Here is a 17,774-nt window from a genome sequence, read left to right as displayed (position 1 = left end):
GGAAGTCTCTCTGGAAACAATAATTTTCTGAGAAGCTCATTTCAAGTGCAAAACACTCCAATTAATGATAAGGGCTGTGTTTTGTTTTCCTGTATGGCCGCATTTCCATTGCCTTCTTTGGCCACACACGTTTCTCCCTGAGGGCTCCTTTTTAGAGCTGATCATGGAAGCCCATGGACCAGTGGGACAGGAGCTCATGGGTGCCAGCAGAAGATGAATCTTGAGTGCCAGAGGCACTGCCTGCAGTCTGGGGACATTGGCTTGGGGCACCCCCGTGGGCTTGTTTGCAGCCCCGTGGGCAGGAAGGGCCCTGCTGCTCCAAGCCCTGGAATGCTTGCTCAGATGCTGAAGGGTTACTGAACGTCTTGATGGGCCACATCCCCTTCCTCCCACTCTCCAAAACCTCTGACTGACACTGGCCATTGCCTTTGGATGTTGGTCATCAGTGCTGCTGCTGCACTTGTCTCTCTTCCTTTTAATGCTGTTCTTAGGAGTCCTTGGTGCACTTGTGCCTCATCCACTCCCTGGACTGTCTTTTATAGTCCCCTACAAACACAAACAACCTCATCATGTCCTCTCCCAGGATGCTCCAGCCTTGCCCACCCAAGAGGTTTCTCTGAGTCTCCTTTACCACACAAGCCCACAGCTGCTCAAGTGGAGACAGGGCTCTTTGGTCAGTGGTGCTTTCACCACATCAAGGCCTCTTCTGCTTCCCACATTGCCCCCCAGTTAGTTGGACATGAGAAATAGGGAGGGGACAGCTGGGACAGCACAAGCAATGGCCAGTGTCAGTCAGAGGTTTTGGAGAGTGGGAGGAAGGGGATGTGGCCCATCAAGACGTTCAGTAACCCTTCAGCATCTGAGCAAGCATTCCAGGGCTTGGAGCAGCAGGGCCCTTCCTGCCCACGGGGCTGCAAACAAGCCCACGGGGGTGCCCCAAGCCAATGTCCCCAGACTGCAGGCAGTGCCTCTGGCACTCAAGACTCATCTTCTGCTGGCACCCATGAGCTCCTGTCCCACTGGTCCATGGGCTTCCATGATCAGCTCTAAAAAGGAGCCTTCAGGGAGAAACGTGTGTGGCCAAAGAAGGCAATGGAAATGCGGCCATACAGGAAAACAAAACGCAGCCCTTATCATTAATTGGAGTGTTTTGCACTTGAAATGAGCTTCTCAGAAAATTATTGTTTCCAGAGAGACTTCCTCTGGACCTGGGGCAGTTCAGGACCAGTATAAAAGGCATCCCAGCTTTTCACTCTCTCATCCACTCTACTGCCCTTCTTCTCCTTTGGAAGCAAGTGAGTTGGAGGCTCTGTCCTATACTGGGCTTGAGGCTGCCTGTTTGGGGAGGGGAGGTGGAGAGAGGGCTTGGTGTGGAGAAGGGCTGTGTCTGGGCTGGGGGAACTCTTGTTCTCTTGACTAAGAAAGTGCTTTTATGGGCCTGTCTGTCCTTGCCTAGTGGTGGGGAGCAGGCAAAGAGTCGCATGGTCCTCCCTGCACAGGCTGCATCCCCCAGGCCAGGCTGTGTCTTGGCTCCCTTGTGGTGGGTGGAGAGGTTGCTCCTTAACCATCCCCATCTTGTCTCTTTCTTCTCTCCCAGGTGCACGTGTGACTCAGAGCCATGTCTAGCTGCCAGCCTTGCACCCCTTGCTACCAGCCCTGCACCCCTTGCTACTGGCCCTGCAACCCTTGCTACCAGCCTTGCACCCCCTGGTGCCAGCCCTGTGGCCCCACTGCGCTGGGCAGCAGCTGCAACGAGCCCTGTGTCAGGCAGTGCCAGGACTCCACTGTGTTCATCCAGCCCTCGCCCGTGGTGGTGACCCTGCCTGGGCCCATCCTCAGCTCCTTCCCACAGAACACCACCGTGGGATCCTCCACCTCTGCTGCTGTTGGCAGCATCCTCAGCTCTCAGGGAGTGCCCATCAGCTCTGGGGGCTTTGATCTCTCCTGCATCACCAGGCGCCACTGGAACAGGGTCTGCTGAAGCCTGCTGGTTACTGCCTTACAGAAGGACCCCAAGAACCCAGAAGATGGAAATGGACTGAGCGTGGTCATTTAGAGGCACTGGGCATCCATGGCATTTGGGAAGAGCGGTGCCTGGCTTCTCAAACCATGGCCTTTTTCTAACTTGTCTGTTTCCCTCCTGTTCTTTTTTTGTCTCTGCTCTCATGTGCTCCCCTGGGCTGTGACTGGCTAAGTCCCATCCAAGGTGTGACCTGCACCATGGCCAAGGGACTCGTGGCCAAGTCTCCTACATCCCCTTGGTGCTCCCTGCACTATGGTGCCCACTCAGAGGACCTGCTTTTCTTCTTAATTAAAGTTTTGCTGCATCCAAGCCTGTGCCTCTGTGTGGTCCATGTCTCTCCCCATGCTCTCCCCAGGTGCCAGAGAGAAAGGTGGGCATGGGTCTTCTGTTTCTGAGCAGCAGATTTAGTTTGGATATCAGAAAAAGTCTTTCCCTAGAGAGTGGTCGGATATTGAACAGGCTCCCCAGGGAATGGTCACAGTCCTAAGGCTGCCAGAGCTCAAGGAACATTTGGACAATGTTCTCAGGCACAGGATGGGATGGCTGTGGTGTCTGTGCAGGAACAGGATTTGGACCTAGTGATCCTTGTGGGTGCCTTCCAGCTCAGGGTATGTTACCGTGATATTTTCTGAAAAATCCCTTCACCAGGATTTCTTCTCCTGGGAAGATGAGAAGCCTCAGCTTGTCCATGTTTTGCTCCTCTGGAATGTGGTGTGGAGATTGTTTATCCAAACATGTGAATTGTTTTTAATTATTGGCCAATCACAGCTGGCTGTGTCAGACTCTTGGAGTCAGTCACAGGTTATTATTCATTCTTGTCTAGCCATCTGATGTATCCTTTCTCTTTCTTTAGTATAGTTTTAGTTTATCATTTCTTACAATATAATATCATAAAATTATAAGTCAGCCTTCTGAGAAACATGGAGTCAAATTCGCATCTCTCACCTGGTCCTGGGGACCTCACAACACCACAAGGGTATTCAGTGATTCTATGAAGGCTGAGCTGCAGGTGCAGTTGCTATTTCACTTCCACAGTTAGACATGTCCAGCCAATGAACCTCGTTCTGCTAGCAGCCACTCTTCAGAGGGTGGACAAAGGGGTGAAAAGATTCTAGGGTGGAAATTCTATCTCTCCCTGTCCCAAGACCACAGTTCCTCGTAGACTGTACTTGTCTACATTGATCTGGTCTCACTGCACTGCTCCAAGGGCTGAAAGAAACTGTTAAAGGCTCCACTAAGTCCAACACTTCTGTGACAAAAACTTTTTTGGTCTTTGCAGATGTTTTTTATCCCACAGCAAAAAAAAGGAGGGATTGTTTCCAGATGGAGCATTTAAGCATAAGTAAAGGGATTCTGGCATGCAGTTTTTGTGGGTAGTGACAAAGAAATGGAAATTTCACGGCATAGAAAGGATTGGCAGATATGGACCAAGTTATCCTGGTGCACTAGAGAAAGAGTGGTGCTCCATATGAACTTTCCATCCACAGAGATTAAAGCTGGCCCTGGATGCCATTAGCAATAAAATCCCTTTGGCATCTGAAATGTCATCATCCAGCTAGTTTTGCAAGATTTAGAAAGCAGAAAGTAATCCAGTGTCTGACTAAGCAAACTTGATGCAAGCCTGTGTTACCAGTCAATTCAGAGCCATTCCCAATCACCTCCCAGGTCAAAGACTGAGCAACATCTCTTTTCCTGGTCATCCTGGGAGAGCATCTGCAGGAAGAATGACACAGAGGCAATGGCTCAAATGCAGCAGAACTTTATTAGAGTCAAGAGAGGGAAATAAGGTCATTTCAAGCAATGGTCATGGTGCACTGAGCACGAGGGACAGATAAGAAATTGTGCCCCATGGCCGTGGCTGAGAACCTTCCAGAAGTCCATCTGCCTGCCCTAAAGAGGGAGCAGGTCCAGCAGGTCCTCCCCTGGCTGCACGTGTGGGACTCACAGCCCAGGAGAGCACAAGGGAGCAAGGACACAGGAGGGAGACGACAGAGGGGAGGAGGGCAGAGGCAGGGATGGGCTGGGCTTCCCAAGAGTCCCTCTGCAAGGGCTGCTGGGGTTGCTCAGCTCCTCAGGAAGCACCAAGCCGATGCTCCATCCTCAGTGAAGAACCATCTGGCTGAGTCCTTAGGTTCACAGCCTGCAATCATCGCCAGCAGCTTTAGCAGGGGAAGCATCTCCTGCCACAGAGACCACTGCCCAGGCCAGAGAGGCCAAAGCCCCCAGAGCTGATGGGCACTCCCTGAGAGCTGAGGATGCTGCCAACAGCAGCAGAGGTGGAGGATCCCACGGCGGTGTTCTGTGGGAAGGAGCTGAGGATGGGCCCAGGCAGGGTCACCACCACGGGTGAGGGCTGGATGGCCACGTGGGAGTCCTGGCACTGCCTGACACAGGGCTCATTGCAGCTGCTGCCCAGCGGGGTGGGGCCACAGGGCTGGCAGGGCTGGCACCGGGTGTAGCAGGACATGGCTTGGGGCTGCAGGTGCACCTGAGAGAGAGGGCAGGGGGGTAGAAAAGAACAAGTGAGTAGAAGCCTGTAACACCACCACAAAGGAGAGAAGACATGAGCTCACACAAAGCTGGAAGGATCATAGGGATGCCCACAGGCTTCTCGTTCTCCGTGGGGGTACCAGTCATTGGTTTTTCCGAGTCTGGGTTGAAGGCACTTGAGACAGTAATTTGTGTTCGGACTCAGGTGTTTATTATTTCTTATCAGTAAAACAGTCTCACTGCTGTGAGTTGGGCAGCTTTTCATTAGAAGGCCCAAAATGGCCAACAATCTCTTGTTACAAGGGCTTTTAAGACTAAACTATCCAATTAAGAACTGATACCTGGATTATTTCCCCTTTTAACCTAATAACTGATCCCAAAGAGCTGCAATGCAGACTTTTCTGCCCAATTACAAAACGCCACCCAAACCCATGAAGAAGGAGGAAGAAGAAACATGAAGAAACCCAGGATGACACCCTGTGCCCTCTATCTAGCTTCCATCCACAACATACTAAAAAACACAAAACTTAAATTTCTCACCAAGTGACACACCTACACTACTTTCTATAATCCATTTCACACTTCTGTGTATTCCAGTCTATCTTGAAGTTTAGTTTTCTTCATGAATGAGGGTAAAAGTCAGTGCTCCCCTGGGGGACCAGGACACCCCAGAGCAGGCAGAGAAATATTCCTGGTGCCCTGGGTTTCCACAGTTCTCCAAAGCCCAAAATAGACCTGCAAAGCACAGCCAAGCTCTGGGAGATCCCTTCCTAGCCCACACCACAGGACACACCTAGCTGAGCTCCAACCTCTCTCCATGTCACCCCTTTTGTACCTTTCCCTGCCCCATAGAAAGCAATCCCAGAATTAGGAATAGGACAAAGAGACAGCTTTGTGCTGAAAAATCCCATGGAAGCATAATGATGAGAATGAATAAAAGAAGAATAAAGAGCTTCAGACTTACCTTGTTCCCAAGGAGACTGTGTGCAGGAGAGGAGTGGATGAGAGAGTGAGGAGATGGAACAGCTTTTATAGTGCTCCTGTGCTGCCCCAGGCCCACAGTCACAGCATGAGGACAGTAATTTTCCAACAGACTCATCTTCAAAGCAAAATATCCCACCTAATGCCCCAGGTTGTGTTTTGTTTTCCATCACCATTGCCAGTGCATTTCCTCATTTCTGACGTGCCCATTATGCTATGTAGGCTCCTTTCAAGTTCCAGGATGACAGATCCAATGATTTCCCAAATGGATCATGTCCCTATCACCAGAAGATGTACCCTCAAGTGCAGGAGGGGTCAGTGCAGATGTAAGACATGGAACTGGGAAATCTGGGTTCCTTTCAAACCGCACTGCAGAAAGGTTTGACTCTCCCTCTGCCAGTGTAGGAGTCTGTCCTGGGTACTCAAAGGCTCCTGTGCCTAATGACATGACTTATCCTTCTCCCTCAATCCTTTACAGATTTACTTGGAAGAGTCATCCCCTCTCACGGCAGTCTCTGGGGGTCTCACATGTCAGCCACCATGAAGAAAAAAAATGTCATCCTTCCTAAGGACCATGATTACAGTTCTGGTGGAGTCAGGTCTCCCCTCACTGCATGAGGGGTGTGTTGGGGGTTTGCACAGCATCTTGTTTGTCCCATTCTCCTCAGAGTGCCATGAGCATTGGCTGCATGCCTTAAACCATGACCAGCACGAGAGACTTTTGCAAAACATGTTGACTGTCCTGTGGGCCCCTGAAGCTGTGGGAGTGTTGGCAAGAAGCTCATGCTGTCAGCAATAGCTGTTGTGGCTGCCTGAAGCTGTGTACTCGGGTACAGCCCAGTGCTTGCACCACCTTTTCTGGGTTATGGATGAATCTGCCCTTGCTAGAGGGCAGTTGTGTCCCTGCAAGGGGCATGGGTCTGCAGACATCACACACTCCTGGCTCAGCCTCTCACCAAAAGGCTGACACACAGCCAACCCAAAATTAGAGCGTGACTTGCCATTGGTGGGAAGAGTCTCCCCCTGAAAATTTGCCTACTGAAGGCATTCCCTTGCCCTCTGGGATGCATCCCAGCTGCCTGCATGTCTGCAGGGCAGGGAAGTGCAGCAGTTCTTGATGTGGTTTGAGAGCAGGTTTTGTACCCAGGTTCCTTGTGAGCACATCCCCTCCCTCGGTGTTCTGAGGTGTGTGGCACTGCAGGGGTTGTCACTGACAGCTCTCATTTACTAGGGAGCTGGACAAGTTCCTGCTTCCCCAAGGGTGCTGGTTGCTCTCCAAGCAAGTCTTTTGGGGCATGGTAAACAAGGTATGCTAAAGCACAGATGCCAAGAGAATACTCAATGAACAGGAGTAATCGTTGCCTCCTCAAGCCAGGTCTCATAAGCTCTTGGAGGTCTATTTCACACCCAAGATAGCTTGGCTACCTTTGGAGGCATAAAATCATCAGGATGGCTTCTGTTGCAGTGTTGGGGAAAAAAAAGGTTTAATAAAAGGCAAAATAACAAACTCCTTACAGAGAAAAACTGATTCAGGTGTAAGAGGTTCTTGCTCCTGGTAAAACACCTCACAGAAGTGATTTTTTTCTTTGTTCTCTTCTTTTTCTAGTGAATTGCTCAGGCAGGACTTTTTGGCTTCTGTCCAATTGGTTATCTTTAAGTTTCAGGTGAAGTCACCTAGGCCTATAAAATGTCTTTTTACACATTTGAGGAGAGAAACTTCTAGGCTTCTTTCCTTTTTAAGGGAATAAAGGATAGTTTTGTCACTTCGTCAACAGAGGGCACATTCCTATACACGGGACCATTGATGAGTCCCACCCAGTGGGGAGATATTTTCTGCAACCCCTTCTATCCCTCCACAGAGCATTCAGGAGAGCTCCTCAACACAGCATGGTCTCTTTGGCCAGGAGGATGAGGCTTGTGCATCCACTGCACCCTCCAAGCCTCTCCCCAAGGCATCTCTCACAAGAGAAAAGACAGCTGAGGCTCTAAGACAGTAGAATAGTTCAGTCTCCAGCCTACACTGCTGGAAGTGGTTTTTCATTTCCAAGTGCAGATCTTGCCATTTGCCCTTCTTGAATGCTAGAGGGCCCCTGTGGCCCAGTTCTCCAGATAGTCAACAACTCACTTTATAGAAGCCATGACCCAGAATGCATTAGCAGGCTTTCACTGGTTGACTCTTGTCAGGCAGTCTTTTTTTTGACACCCATTCACTGCTGGGAAGGCTCCCCCACCTTCTCAGAACTCTTTTAGGGGATGCAACAGCCTGGGAGATCTTGTAGGTGAAGACTGAGAGAGGCATTGTCTCCTCTATCTCCACCCTTCTGAGATCACCTTCCATCATCTGAAAGACACCCCCTTCCTGAGCAGCCCAGGATATCGTCAGATGTCATTTCCACAAGGGCCCAGGGCTGTCCCATGGTACTCTCCAGAGCCCCTGTCCTCTGCTGTGAAGCTCTTTGGCAGCCAATCATCTCCAGCCTGTAGTGGGGCAGGAGATTTTTCTTCCCCCAGCAGGACCTTGTGCAGGTAAACCTTTCCTGCTGATGACTTTCCAAGGAGACCAATCTCTTGACAGCAATTCCTGCTAGTAAAAACCAAGGCCAAGAATCCCATTAGTACCTCTACCTTTCCTGTAACCCTCATCCTCAGTGAACCTGCTCCAGTCAGCCTTTGGACTTCTCATCTACCTGGAAGAATTTCTTGTGCCCATCATGTATTTTGCCTGGTTCAAACCCAGCCAGGCTTTGGTTGTCCCTAGTCCTGCATACTCAGACAAACAGGCAAACATTCTCCCCAGAGAAAAGCTCAATAATAGGAAGAGAGCTGAAACTTCTCGCTACAAGGTGACCTGTATACAATTGCAATTCGCTCCAAGCCAACATCCCCTGTGTTCATGGGACCCCACCACACTTCAAACACATCTTCTGCCTTTACTGATGCAGCATCACCCAGGATATCCCTGGGTGCCTCATCTCAGCACATGAAAGCAGAGCAGGAATGTTGAAAATGAGGAAATGAAATGGCAGCACAGGTTGACAGAAACCAAAACACAACCTACGCCACTAGGTAAAACATTTTGTTTCTGAGGTGAGTCTGTTGGAAAATTGCTGCTGTCATGCAATGTCTGTGGGCCTGGGGCAGTGCAAGAGCAGTATAAAAGCAGGTCCTTCTCCTCACTCTCTCATCCACTCCTCTTGCCTCCATCTCCTTTAGTACAAGGTGAGTCTGAAGCTTTTTCTCCTCTTTCTCTTCCTATTTCTCTAATGCACCTCAGCTCACACTTGCCCCAGTCCTCCGTGGGGTCTTGGAACTGCTATCATGGGAGACAGAAGGGGAGGAAGTTCTGTCATCATCAGAGGCTGAAACTTGGTTAAGTGTCACATGGCAATGGGCTAGGAAGGAACCTCTTTGGGCTTGGTTGCTGTCCAGGGGGTTCTTTTGGGCAGAAAATAATGGGATACCTGCGGATCTCACTGCAAAGTTCCCAGCTCTTTTCTCCAACTTCTGACTTATCTCACTCTTAGTAGAGTGAAAGACTGCTCTTCATCCACAGTTTCTGTTCTGCTTCCCTCTTCCCTCTCTCTCAGGTGCATCTCCAGCCCCAAGCCATGTCCTGCTACACCCGCTGCCAGCCCTGCCAGCCCTGTGGCCCCACCCCGCTGGGCAGCAGCTGCAATGAGCCCTGTGTCAGGCAGTGCCAGGACTCCCACGTGGCCATCCAGCCCTCGCCCGTGGTGGTGACCCTGCCTGGGCCCATCCTCAGCTCCTTCCCACAGAACACCGCCGTGGGATCCTCCACCTCTGCTGCTGTTGGCAGCATCCTCAGCTCTCAGGGAGTGCCCATCAGCTCTGGGGGCTTTGGCCTCTCTGGCCTGGGCAGTGGTCTCTGTGGCAGGAGATGCTTCCCCTGCTAAAGCTGCTGGCGATGATTGCAGGCTGTGAACCTAAGGACTCAGCCAGATGGTTCTTCACTGAGGATGGAGCATCGGCTTGGTGCTTCCTGAGGAGCTGAGCAACCCCAGCAGCCCTTGCAGAAGGACTCTTGGGAAGCCCAGCCCATCCCTGCCTCTGCCCTCTTCCCCTCTGTCGTCTCCCTCCTGTGTCCTTGCTCCCTTGTGCTCCCCTGGACTGTGAGCCACACACATCCATCCAGGAGAGGACCTGCTGGCCCTGCTCTCTCTCTGGATCAGGCAGAGGGACATCTTCTGAGATCTCCAGCACAGTTATTTGGGGCAGACTCCTGTCTGCCTCTGGTGCTCCTTTAACTCAGATTTATGTAGTTTTCATCTTTTGACTCATTAAAGTTCTGCTGCATTTGAGCCATTGCCTTTTTGTCATCATTTCCCCTCCACATGCCCTCACAAAATGACGTGGGGGGTTACTGGGTATGCTTGTATGGGGACCATTATCACAGGACAGCTTTGTCTATGCTTAGAGGGTAATCCTCTGTTTTTCAAACTTCTCTACCTATCTAGGACTAAATAGAATGATTCAACACAGTTCATTGGCTAGAGCTCCATCAGAGATGCTGTCACAGGAAAAAGGGAGATTTCTTTGACCCCTAGTGCTTAATTTGTCTGTCAGTGCCCCAGAAAAATTGAGACACTTGTTCCAGCCACCTCTCAGGACTTCTGCTGCTCAGAGTGACCCCGAGTTGTGTTAGAAAGGCTCTTTTCCCAGTCTGGGAGTCGTAGAAGAAGTCAGAACTCCTCAGTTCTCATTCTCAAGGTTGTTTATTATTTCTTATCTATAAAATTCTTTCTCTGGCCTGCCAAGGTCAGACGGAGGCGGAGGCACTCTGGCCACCCTCAGAGCACTGTTATCTTTTTATACTAAAAATTACATGTACAGTATTTACCATAACTTCCCAATACCTGTCACCTATGTTAGACAGTGAGCTTCTACTCTAAACCAATCCAAAAGTGCCAGCATCACAGCAGAAGATGGAGGCCAAGAAGAAGAAGGAGAAAGGCTGGACATACCCAGATTCCTCCATCTTGCCCCCTGAACCCCCATTCAAAAAACCCCAAAATCTATTTTTCACCCCCTGACCAACTAACTATTATTATACTTAGACTTCCATGGCTTGCAGATCCTCATATAAAGGTTGGTAATTTTTTCTGTGGGTCACAGTCAAAGTCACAAGGGTCTTGGGCTTTGTGCCAAGGTCTCTGAGCCCCCTGGCAGGGGTTTTGGCAATCCAGGACAGCCAGAGGGATGTCCTGAATTCTGACAGCCATCTTGTCAGTGCCCAATTAGGGGGGCTCTGCACTGAGCCATCCTGCTGGATCAGAGGGCAGCTCTACTGACCCAGTCAGGGAAACACCATCAGCCTCAGGGAGACCCCTCAGCAGGTCTTCCCACTTTTTGACCCCTAAGTATATCTTCCACTGTATTCGAGTATGTTCCCTGCTACCAGAGACTTAAACACCAGTGAAGGACTGAAACTGACAGTTTATGGAATAACACTCTGAAAAACAGAAAATTGTGACAGGTTACAGTTCAAGGATTGCCAGTGTGCCAGGGAAGAAGAATCAAGTGGGAAAATCCTCCATCTGGTTCAGCTGAATTGATGAAAAGGCTGTGCCATGCCATAGAACGTGCTCAGCAAAAAACTGTAGGCAGCCTCTCCAAAGTAGCTGTTTTCCAGAGCCTGGCTGGGCATTGGTGCAAGGTGGTGGCTGATTGCCTTTGTACAACTTGTGGGTTTTTTCTCTTTTCTCCCCTTCACTCAATTCACCAGTGACATGGTCCCATCCACCTCCTTGTCCACGATTTTTTTCCACTACTGGGACAATTACCACAGGTGTTGTTTGGGTCCCTACCTCAGCCCTGGTGTTCTCATGTGTGATTTGGGTGTCTGCCTCAACTACTGTGTTCTTAAATGTAGTTCAGATGCATGGTGACATTCTCAGAAGTGATTTGGGCTCCTGTCTGGACCCCTGTTCTCTAATAGTACTGGTCAAGATCCAGTGTCACCAGCCACCTCAGGATAAATTTCACTGTTGCCACACCAAAAAATTCTCTCTTCTTAAACCACCCTGACACCATATACCTCAAACACCACATTAAGTTAATTAGTATTTTTCAACACCTCACACTAAGATGAAAAAGGACTTTGTAAGCCCACACAACAAAACAACCTGCATCACTCACGGATGAGAATGGAGAGGTTTATTTGCTCATTCCCCACAAGTCTCATCTTTCCTGGCCCTCAGGTGCCCATCAAAATGTTCAATCACTCCCTCTCCTCAGAGAGTATGGTGGGAGAAGATAAAATTAATATATTGTGTATGGAGATAAAGGTAATTTAATGAAGAAAAGCAAGGAAACACTGCAAAAACACAGGGGAAAAAATAGTTTTATTATCATCTTCCATCAACTGTCAATGGCCAGCCTCTCCTGGGAAGCAGGAACACAGTACATTAAGCAGTTTCTTCCTTGACAAACAATCTATTAATAAATGCTTCCCTGCCAGCTCCCTCCTCCTTTCTCTCAGCATTTTTTGCTGACCATGGTGTCACATGGTATCAAATATCCCTTTGATCAGTGTGGGTCAGGCAGCCTGGCTATGTCCTCTCCCAGCCTCTTGATCACATCCACCTTCATGACCTTTTGCAGAGGAGGGTGGAGAGACAGGGTTGGTGCTGGGCAAGCACTGCCCATAAAACCCCAAATATTTCTGTATGACCAGCACCATTCTAGCTCCAACTGCAAAGAATCCATAGAAGGGTTAATTTGCCGAAATTGAACTCCATGTTGTGTAAAACATACACAATACTATTATCCATCACTGCATATTCATCCCAAACAAACCCTCACAAAAACAGCTCTTAAAAACATATTTTCCTCTGGGCATATTGAGAAAAAACCTTCAGAGGAAAGAATGACATATACACACAGACTGGGATGCAGCAGAAATTTAATGAAACAAAACACAGAAACAAGGTTGGTCCATCTGGAGGTCCCAGTGCAGAGAGCATGAGGGACTGAAGGGAATCTCTGCCCCAGCAGGCGTCCACCTGCCAGATCCAGAGAGGGAGCAGGGCCAGCAGGTGCTCCCCAGGATGGCTGAGTGGGACTCACAGCCCCAGGGAGCACAGGGGAAGAAGGGGACAGGAGGGAAAGGAGAGAGTGGCAGAGGACAGAGGCAGGGATGGGCTGTGCTTGCCAAGAGCCCAGGCTGGCCCTGTCCCTCTGCAAGGGCTGCTGGGGTTGCTCAGCCCCTCAGGAAGCACCAAGCCGATGCTGCGTGCCCAGGGCGGTTCCATCCTGGCAGTGCCTGGGTTCCTCCCCAGGGCAGTGTCAGCAGCTTCAGCAGGGGAAGCTCCTCGTGCCACAGAGGCCACTGCCCAGGCCAGAGAGGCCAAAGCCCCCAGAGCTGATGGGCACTCCCTGAGAGCTGAGGATGCTGCCAACAGCAGCAGAGGTGGAGGATCCCACCACAGTGTTCTGTGGGAAGGAGCTGAGGATGGGCCCAGGCAGGGTCACCACCACGGGCGAGGGCTCGATGACGACAGTGGAGTCCTGGCACTGCCTGACACAGGGCTCGTTGCAGCTGCTGCCCAGCGGGGTGGGGCCACAGGGCTGGCAGGGCTGGCACCGGGTGTAGCAGGACATGGTTTGGGGCTGCAGGTGCACCTGAGAGACAGGGAAGAGAGGAGCAGGGAAGTGAGGGGAGTTTGAAGAGCAGCCTCACCACACCGTGACTTCAGCCAAGATGGAGACAAGAGCTGGAGATGCAGGAATGCCCACAGGTTTTTCCTCACATTTCACAGAATTCACAGAATCACCGGGTTTCGAACAGACCTTCAAGATCATGTAGTCCAACCCAGCCCCAACACCTCAATAAACCCTGGCACTCAGTGCCACATCCAGGCTTTTTTTAAACATATCCAAGGACAGTGACTACACCACCTCCCCGGGCAAACCATCCCAGTACTTGATCCCCCTTTGCATGAAAAACTTTTTCTTAATAACCAACCCGTATTTCCCTTGATGCAGCTTGAGAATGTGACCTCTGGTTCTGTCAGTGCTGCCTGGAGAAAGAGCCCAACCCCACCTGACTAGAGCTACCCTTCAGGAAGTTGTAGAGAGTGATAAGTTTTAGCCCACAGGTTCCCTTCCAAGAGCAACCAATCTCAGAATGTTCCTGCCCAGACTATCACTCACTTCAGCAAAGTCCCAACCTCCCTCCATATGATCCCCTCTCATATTCCCCCTCTCACAGAGCAACCCCATGATGCAGCAAAGGACAAAGTGACAGGTACCGGAAAACAGGAGGAGGAGGAGGAAGGAGAGGAGAAAAGTCACCCAACTCACCTTGATCCCAAGCAGACTGAGGCAAGAGAAGTGGATGAGGGAGTGAGGATGAGCTCCCTCTTATATTGCCCCTGCACTGCCCCAGGCCCACAGTCACTGCACAAGGGTAGTAATTTTCCTACAGACTCACCTTCAAAGCAAAATATCCTCCCTAATGCCATAGGCTGTGCTTTTATTTCCATCAACATTGCCATTTGTTTTCCTCATTCCTGACATGATCATTAGGCATCCAAGGATCCTTTCAAGTACTGAGATGAAAGACTGAAGGATTTCTCAGACAGGCATACATCAGCATAGGCAGAAGATGTGTTGGAGCTGTCTCTGGAAGGAAGGGATCATGCGCAGGAACTAGGGAAAAATGGTAACACTGATTTCCACTTTCCCTGGCAGACAGTAAAGTCCTGCTGAGGGCAAGGTGTGTAGTGTGGCTGTTTGGAGCTCTGGGCTTGGCTACAGCCCAGTATTGGTGATGTTTTCTCTTTGCATAGCAGGAGCTGCCCTTGCTGGAGGGGAACTCATCCTGGCCTGGAACAAAACCTGCAGACATCACACACTCCTGGCCTGGCCTTTCACCAAAAGGCTGACACACAGCCAACCCAAAATTAGAGCATGACTTGCCACAGGTAGAGAGAGTCCCTCCCTGGAAATTTGCCTACTGAAGGCATTCCCTTGCCCTCTGGGATGCATCCCAGCTGCCTGCATGTCTGCAGGGCAGGGAAGTGCAGCACTCCTTGATGTAATCTGGTTTTGTACCCAGGGCCTTCTTGAGCATATCCCTGATGCTCAGAGCTCCTCTTGGTTTCCTGTGATTTTCCTGGACCTTTCTTAATCCTTGCCCACAGGATGCCTAAGCTGCTGCCAGCTTTTCTAACTTCTTTTATTCTTCACAGGTGTCTCCATCCTGCCAGATGCCTGACTGTGTATAAGATTTTTGATGTCTGGGGGCTGTACATTGCAACTCATCTCCTCCCTGACACCAACTCTTCCTCTCCACTCTCTGTGATGTGACAGCCAAGGCTGCCCTTGATTCCTGTGTTCACATCTGGTTCTTCCTTCTCAGAGGCAGCTGTGCATCACTGTTTTTTCCCCATGACAGACTCCATGAGACCGGAAGGAACCTCTGGACATCACCTAGCCCAACCACCCCTCTGCAAAGCATGATCAGCTCTTGGAGGATGCACAGAGCCAAGTCCTGAATTTCTACAAGCACAAACAATCCTCAGCCTGCCCGTGTCAACCCCAGGCAAGTTCTTTATCACCCTCACACTAACAACATCTTTTCTTATGGTTCTCCAGAATTTCCTTATTTCCAGTGTGCCCATTTCCTCTTGTCCCTTCTCTGGAGAAGACTTGGGAGAGCCTGGCTCTGTGTTCCGGACTCTTTCCCATAGCTCTTTTAGCCATTGCTGAGCAGTGTAAGCCCCCTCTCCTCCAGGGTGGGCAATCAAGCAGCTCCTCCAGTTCCAGGGGCTCCAGTCACCTCTGAGGCCCATTGCTGGACCTATACCAGTATGACTGTGCCTCTCTAATACTGGGAGCTACTCTTTGTGGTACTGATTTCTCAGCACTTTGGAGCAGAGGAGATGGTCGCTGGACACAGCTGGAGAACAAACCCCTTCCTAATGCAGCCTTGGATGCTGGCAGGTTCCACAAAGGCCCAGGGCTGTGTCGTGATGCCCTGCAGGACCCCTTTACTGTACTGCAAAGCTCTTTTGCTGCCCCACAGCCCCAGCCTCTGGGAGGCAAGAGTTTCTCCCTCCAGCCGTCCAGGACTTTGCCCAAAGGGGTTAAAAAGTGCTGGTCCCAGTCTGGGACCTGTGGTTCAGCAAGAGTCAGACTCTGCCTGACAGAAGCTGCACTTCATCCCATTCATCAGAACCCTTGGAGACCTGCAGCCAAGCCAGATTTCAGTCATGGCCTTCTAGAAGTCAAGATGCCCATTTTCTTTCTCCCAGTCCCCAGCTGCATTCCCTGACTGCTGGCACCTCCCAAAGGGGGCTCAGACGTGTTTTCTTTGACACCCACACTCATGTGCCCATCACCAGGTCACACATTTACATTGCTCCAGTCTGTTTAAATGTTCCCACAGCTGATCCTCCTCCGCTGCCATGGGGAGCATTTCCCTACCCCTGTTTCTGAGGAATATCAGGAGGTTGATCCTGTGACACTAAAATGAAGACCAAGGCCCAGAAGCCTTGAAGAACCTTCCCCTTTCCTGTAACCCTTGCCCCCAGTGAAGTTGTCCCAGTCAGCCTTGGCTCAAGTTTTCCTTTTGCTGTTGCCCTGTGTGGATGATCTTCTTCTTTCCCACCAGCAGCTTTCCTGATTCAGCTCCAGGTGGGCTTTGCCTTTCCAGCCCCAAACCTGGAACACTCAGCCTGGCAGACAATCTGCATCCAGAGGAAGGGAGAGGAAAGCATTTCCCTGGAGAAGCAGTGTCCAGTGGGAGCTGGAGTGAGGAGAGAGGGAGGAGAGAGCAGCAGGCAGGACGTGCTGTGAGGAGAGGAGCCTTTGGGTGCTCTGCTGCTCTTTGGGGCAGGGCAGAGCTGGGGCTGTCCCTGCAGAGGCAGCTGCCAACAGTGGCAAGGCACAGCCCGAGCCAACATCCCCTGCCTGCAGGGACCCTCTGGCCTGGGGGCACCTCCTGTGCCTGCAAGGACACGCTCTGATCCCAGGGGGGCTCAGGCCTGGCCTGGCACATGTGGAAGGAGCTGCAGCACAGAGCAAGCATGTCAGAAATGAGGAAATGAAATGTCAGCCTCGATGGAAATCAAACCACAATGTGTGGCATTAGGGAGGATGTTTTGCTTTGGAGGTGAATGTGTTGGGAAATTACAGTCCATGTGCAGTGCCTGTGGGCCTGGGGCAGTGCAGGAGCAGTATAAAAGGGAGACCTTCTCCTCACTGTCTCATTCACTCCTCTCACCTTCATCTCCTTGGGATCAAGGTGAGTCTGAAGCCCTTTCTTTTCTTCTTCCTTTGGTCTTTCTGATCACATTCTCTGCTTTAATCCCATGTGGGTTGTTGAGAACAGCTTGTTATGGGAGAGGAAAGGGGCAGAAGCTGGGCATGGAGAGAGGTTGGGTTTTAGATGAACTGTCTCCTGAGGTGTGGAGGAGCCCGGGCTTGGTCACTGTCTAGGGAGATTCCTTATGGCTGTGTAGGAAGTGAGGCTGGTGGGCCTCTCTAAACAACATCGTGCAATTTTGCACTTCTGGCTTTTCCCCAGATGATAGACGAACAGATTCCCCTCACTCAGCCCTGTGTCTGCTCCTCTCTTCCCTATCTCACAGGTGCACCTGCAGCCCCAAGCCATGTCCTGCTACACCCCGTGCCGGCCCTGCCAGCCCTGTGGCCCCACCCCGCTGGGCAGCAGCTGCAATGAGCCCTGTGTCAGGCAGTGCCAGGACTCCACTGTGTTCATCCAGCCCTCGCCCGTGGTGGTGACCCTGCCTGGGCCCATCCTCAGCTCCTTCCCACAGAACACCGCCGTGGGATCCTCCACCTCTGCTGCTGTTGGCAGCATCCTCAGCTCTCAGGGAGTGCCCATCAGCTCTGGGGGCTTTGGCCTCTCTGGCCTGGGCAGTGCCCTCTGTGGCACGAGGAGCCTCCCCTGCTGAAGCTGCTGACACTGCCCTGGGCAGGAACCCAGGGGACACACAGGATGGTACAAGCCCAGGGATAGAGCATCAGTGCACTATCTTCCACTCAGAGTGACTTCTTTCTCACCATTTGACTCATTAAAGCTCTTCTGCATCCCAGCCTGTGCCTCTGTGTCATCCTTTCCCCTGCACATGCTTACCCAACATGTTCAGTGAGAGAGGTGTTTCTGTGTGGTTCTGGGAGGGCCTTGTTGGAAGTAGTGTTGCCATGGTTGTCAACATCACATTCATTATGTTAACACAGCATTGATTACTTATATTAAGTATCACCTTTCTACATTACTCTGCCTCTCTCT

The 17,774-nt window shown here is 51.0% G+C and overlaps 3 protein-coding genes and 1 pseudogene across 3 annotated transcripts; 2 read left to right on the top strand and 2 right to left on the bottom strand.

Annotated features, from left to right (window-relative positions):
* Positions 1–3,766: 3,766 nt before the first annotated feature.
* On the bottom strand, positions 3,767–5,612 carry LOC132339058 (feather keratin 1-like). The gene is made up of 2 exons (XM_059869103.1): positions 5,478–5,612; positions 3,767–4,511 (listed from the first exon to the last, which is right to left on the bottom strand). Exons 1-2 carry the CDS (start codon positions 5,610–5,612, stop codon positions 4,185–4,187), a joined length of 462 nt encoding a protein of 153 aa, XP_059725086.1. The 3' UTR covers positions 3,767–4,184.
* A 3,002-nt stretch (positions 5,613–8,614) lies between these two features.
* LOC132339303 (feather keratin 1-like) lies at positions 8,615–9,813 on the top strand (annotated as a pseudogene).
* A 2,856-nt stretch (positions 9,814–12,669) lies between these two features.
* Positions 12,670–13,895, bottom strand: LOC132339257 (feather keratin Cos1-1/Cos1-3/Cos2-1-like). Its single transcript, XM_059869442.1, has 2 exons — positions 13,817–13,895; positions 12,670–13,135 (listed from the first exon to the last, which is right to left on the bottom strand). Exon 2 carries the CDS (start codon positions 13,112–13,114, stop codon positions 12,809–12,811), a length of 306 nt encoding a protein of 101 aa, XP_059725425.1. The 5' UTR covers positions 13,115–13,135; positions 13,817–13,895; the 3' UTR covers positions 12,670–12,808.
* A 1,594-nt stretch (positions 13,896–15,489) lies between these two features.
* On the top strand, positions 15,490–17,577 carry LOC132339057 (feather keratin 1-like). Its single transcript, XM_059869102.1, has 3 exons — positions 15,490–15,512; positions 16,655–16,763; positions 17,110–17,577. The coding sequence occupies exons 1-3, from the start codon at positions 15,490–15,492 to the stop codon at positions 17,434–17,436; spliced, it is 459 nt and encodes a 152-aa protein (XP_059725085.1). The 3' UTR covers positions 17,437–17,577.
* The last annotated feature ends 197 nt before the right edge of the window (positions 17,578–17,774 follow it).

Source organism: Haemorhous mexicanus, chromosome 28, assembly GCF_027477595.1.
Source record: "Haemorhous mexicanus isolate bHaeMex1 chromosome 28, bHaeMex1.pri, whole genome shotgun sequence".
Taxonomy (NCBI): domain Eukaryota; kingdom Metazoa; phylum Chordata; class Aves; order Passeriformes; family Fringillidae; genus Haemorhous; species Haemorhous mexicanus.
This window is presented reverse-complemented; position numbering and strand designations above follow the sequence as displayed.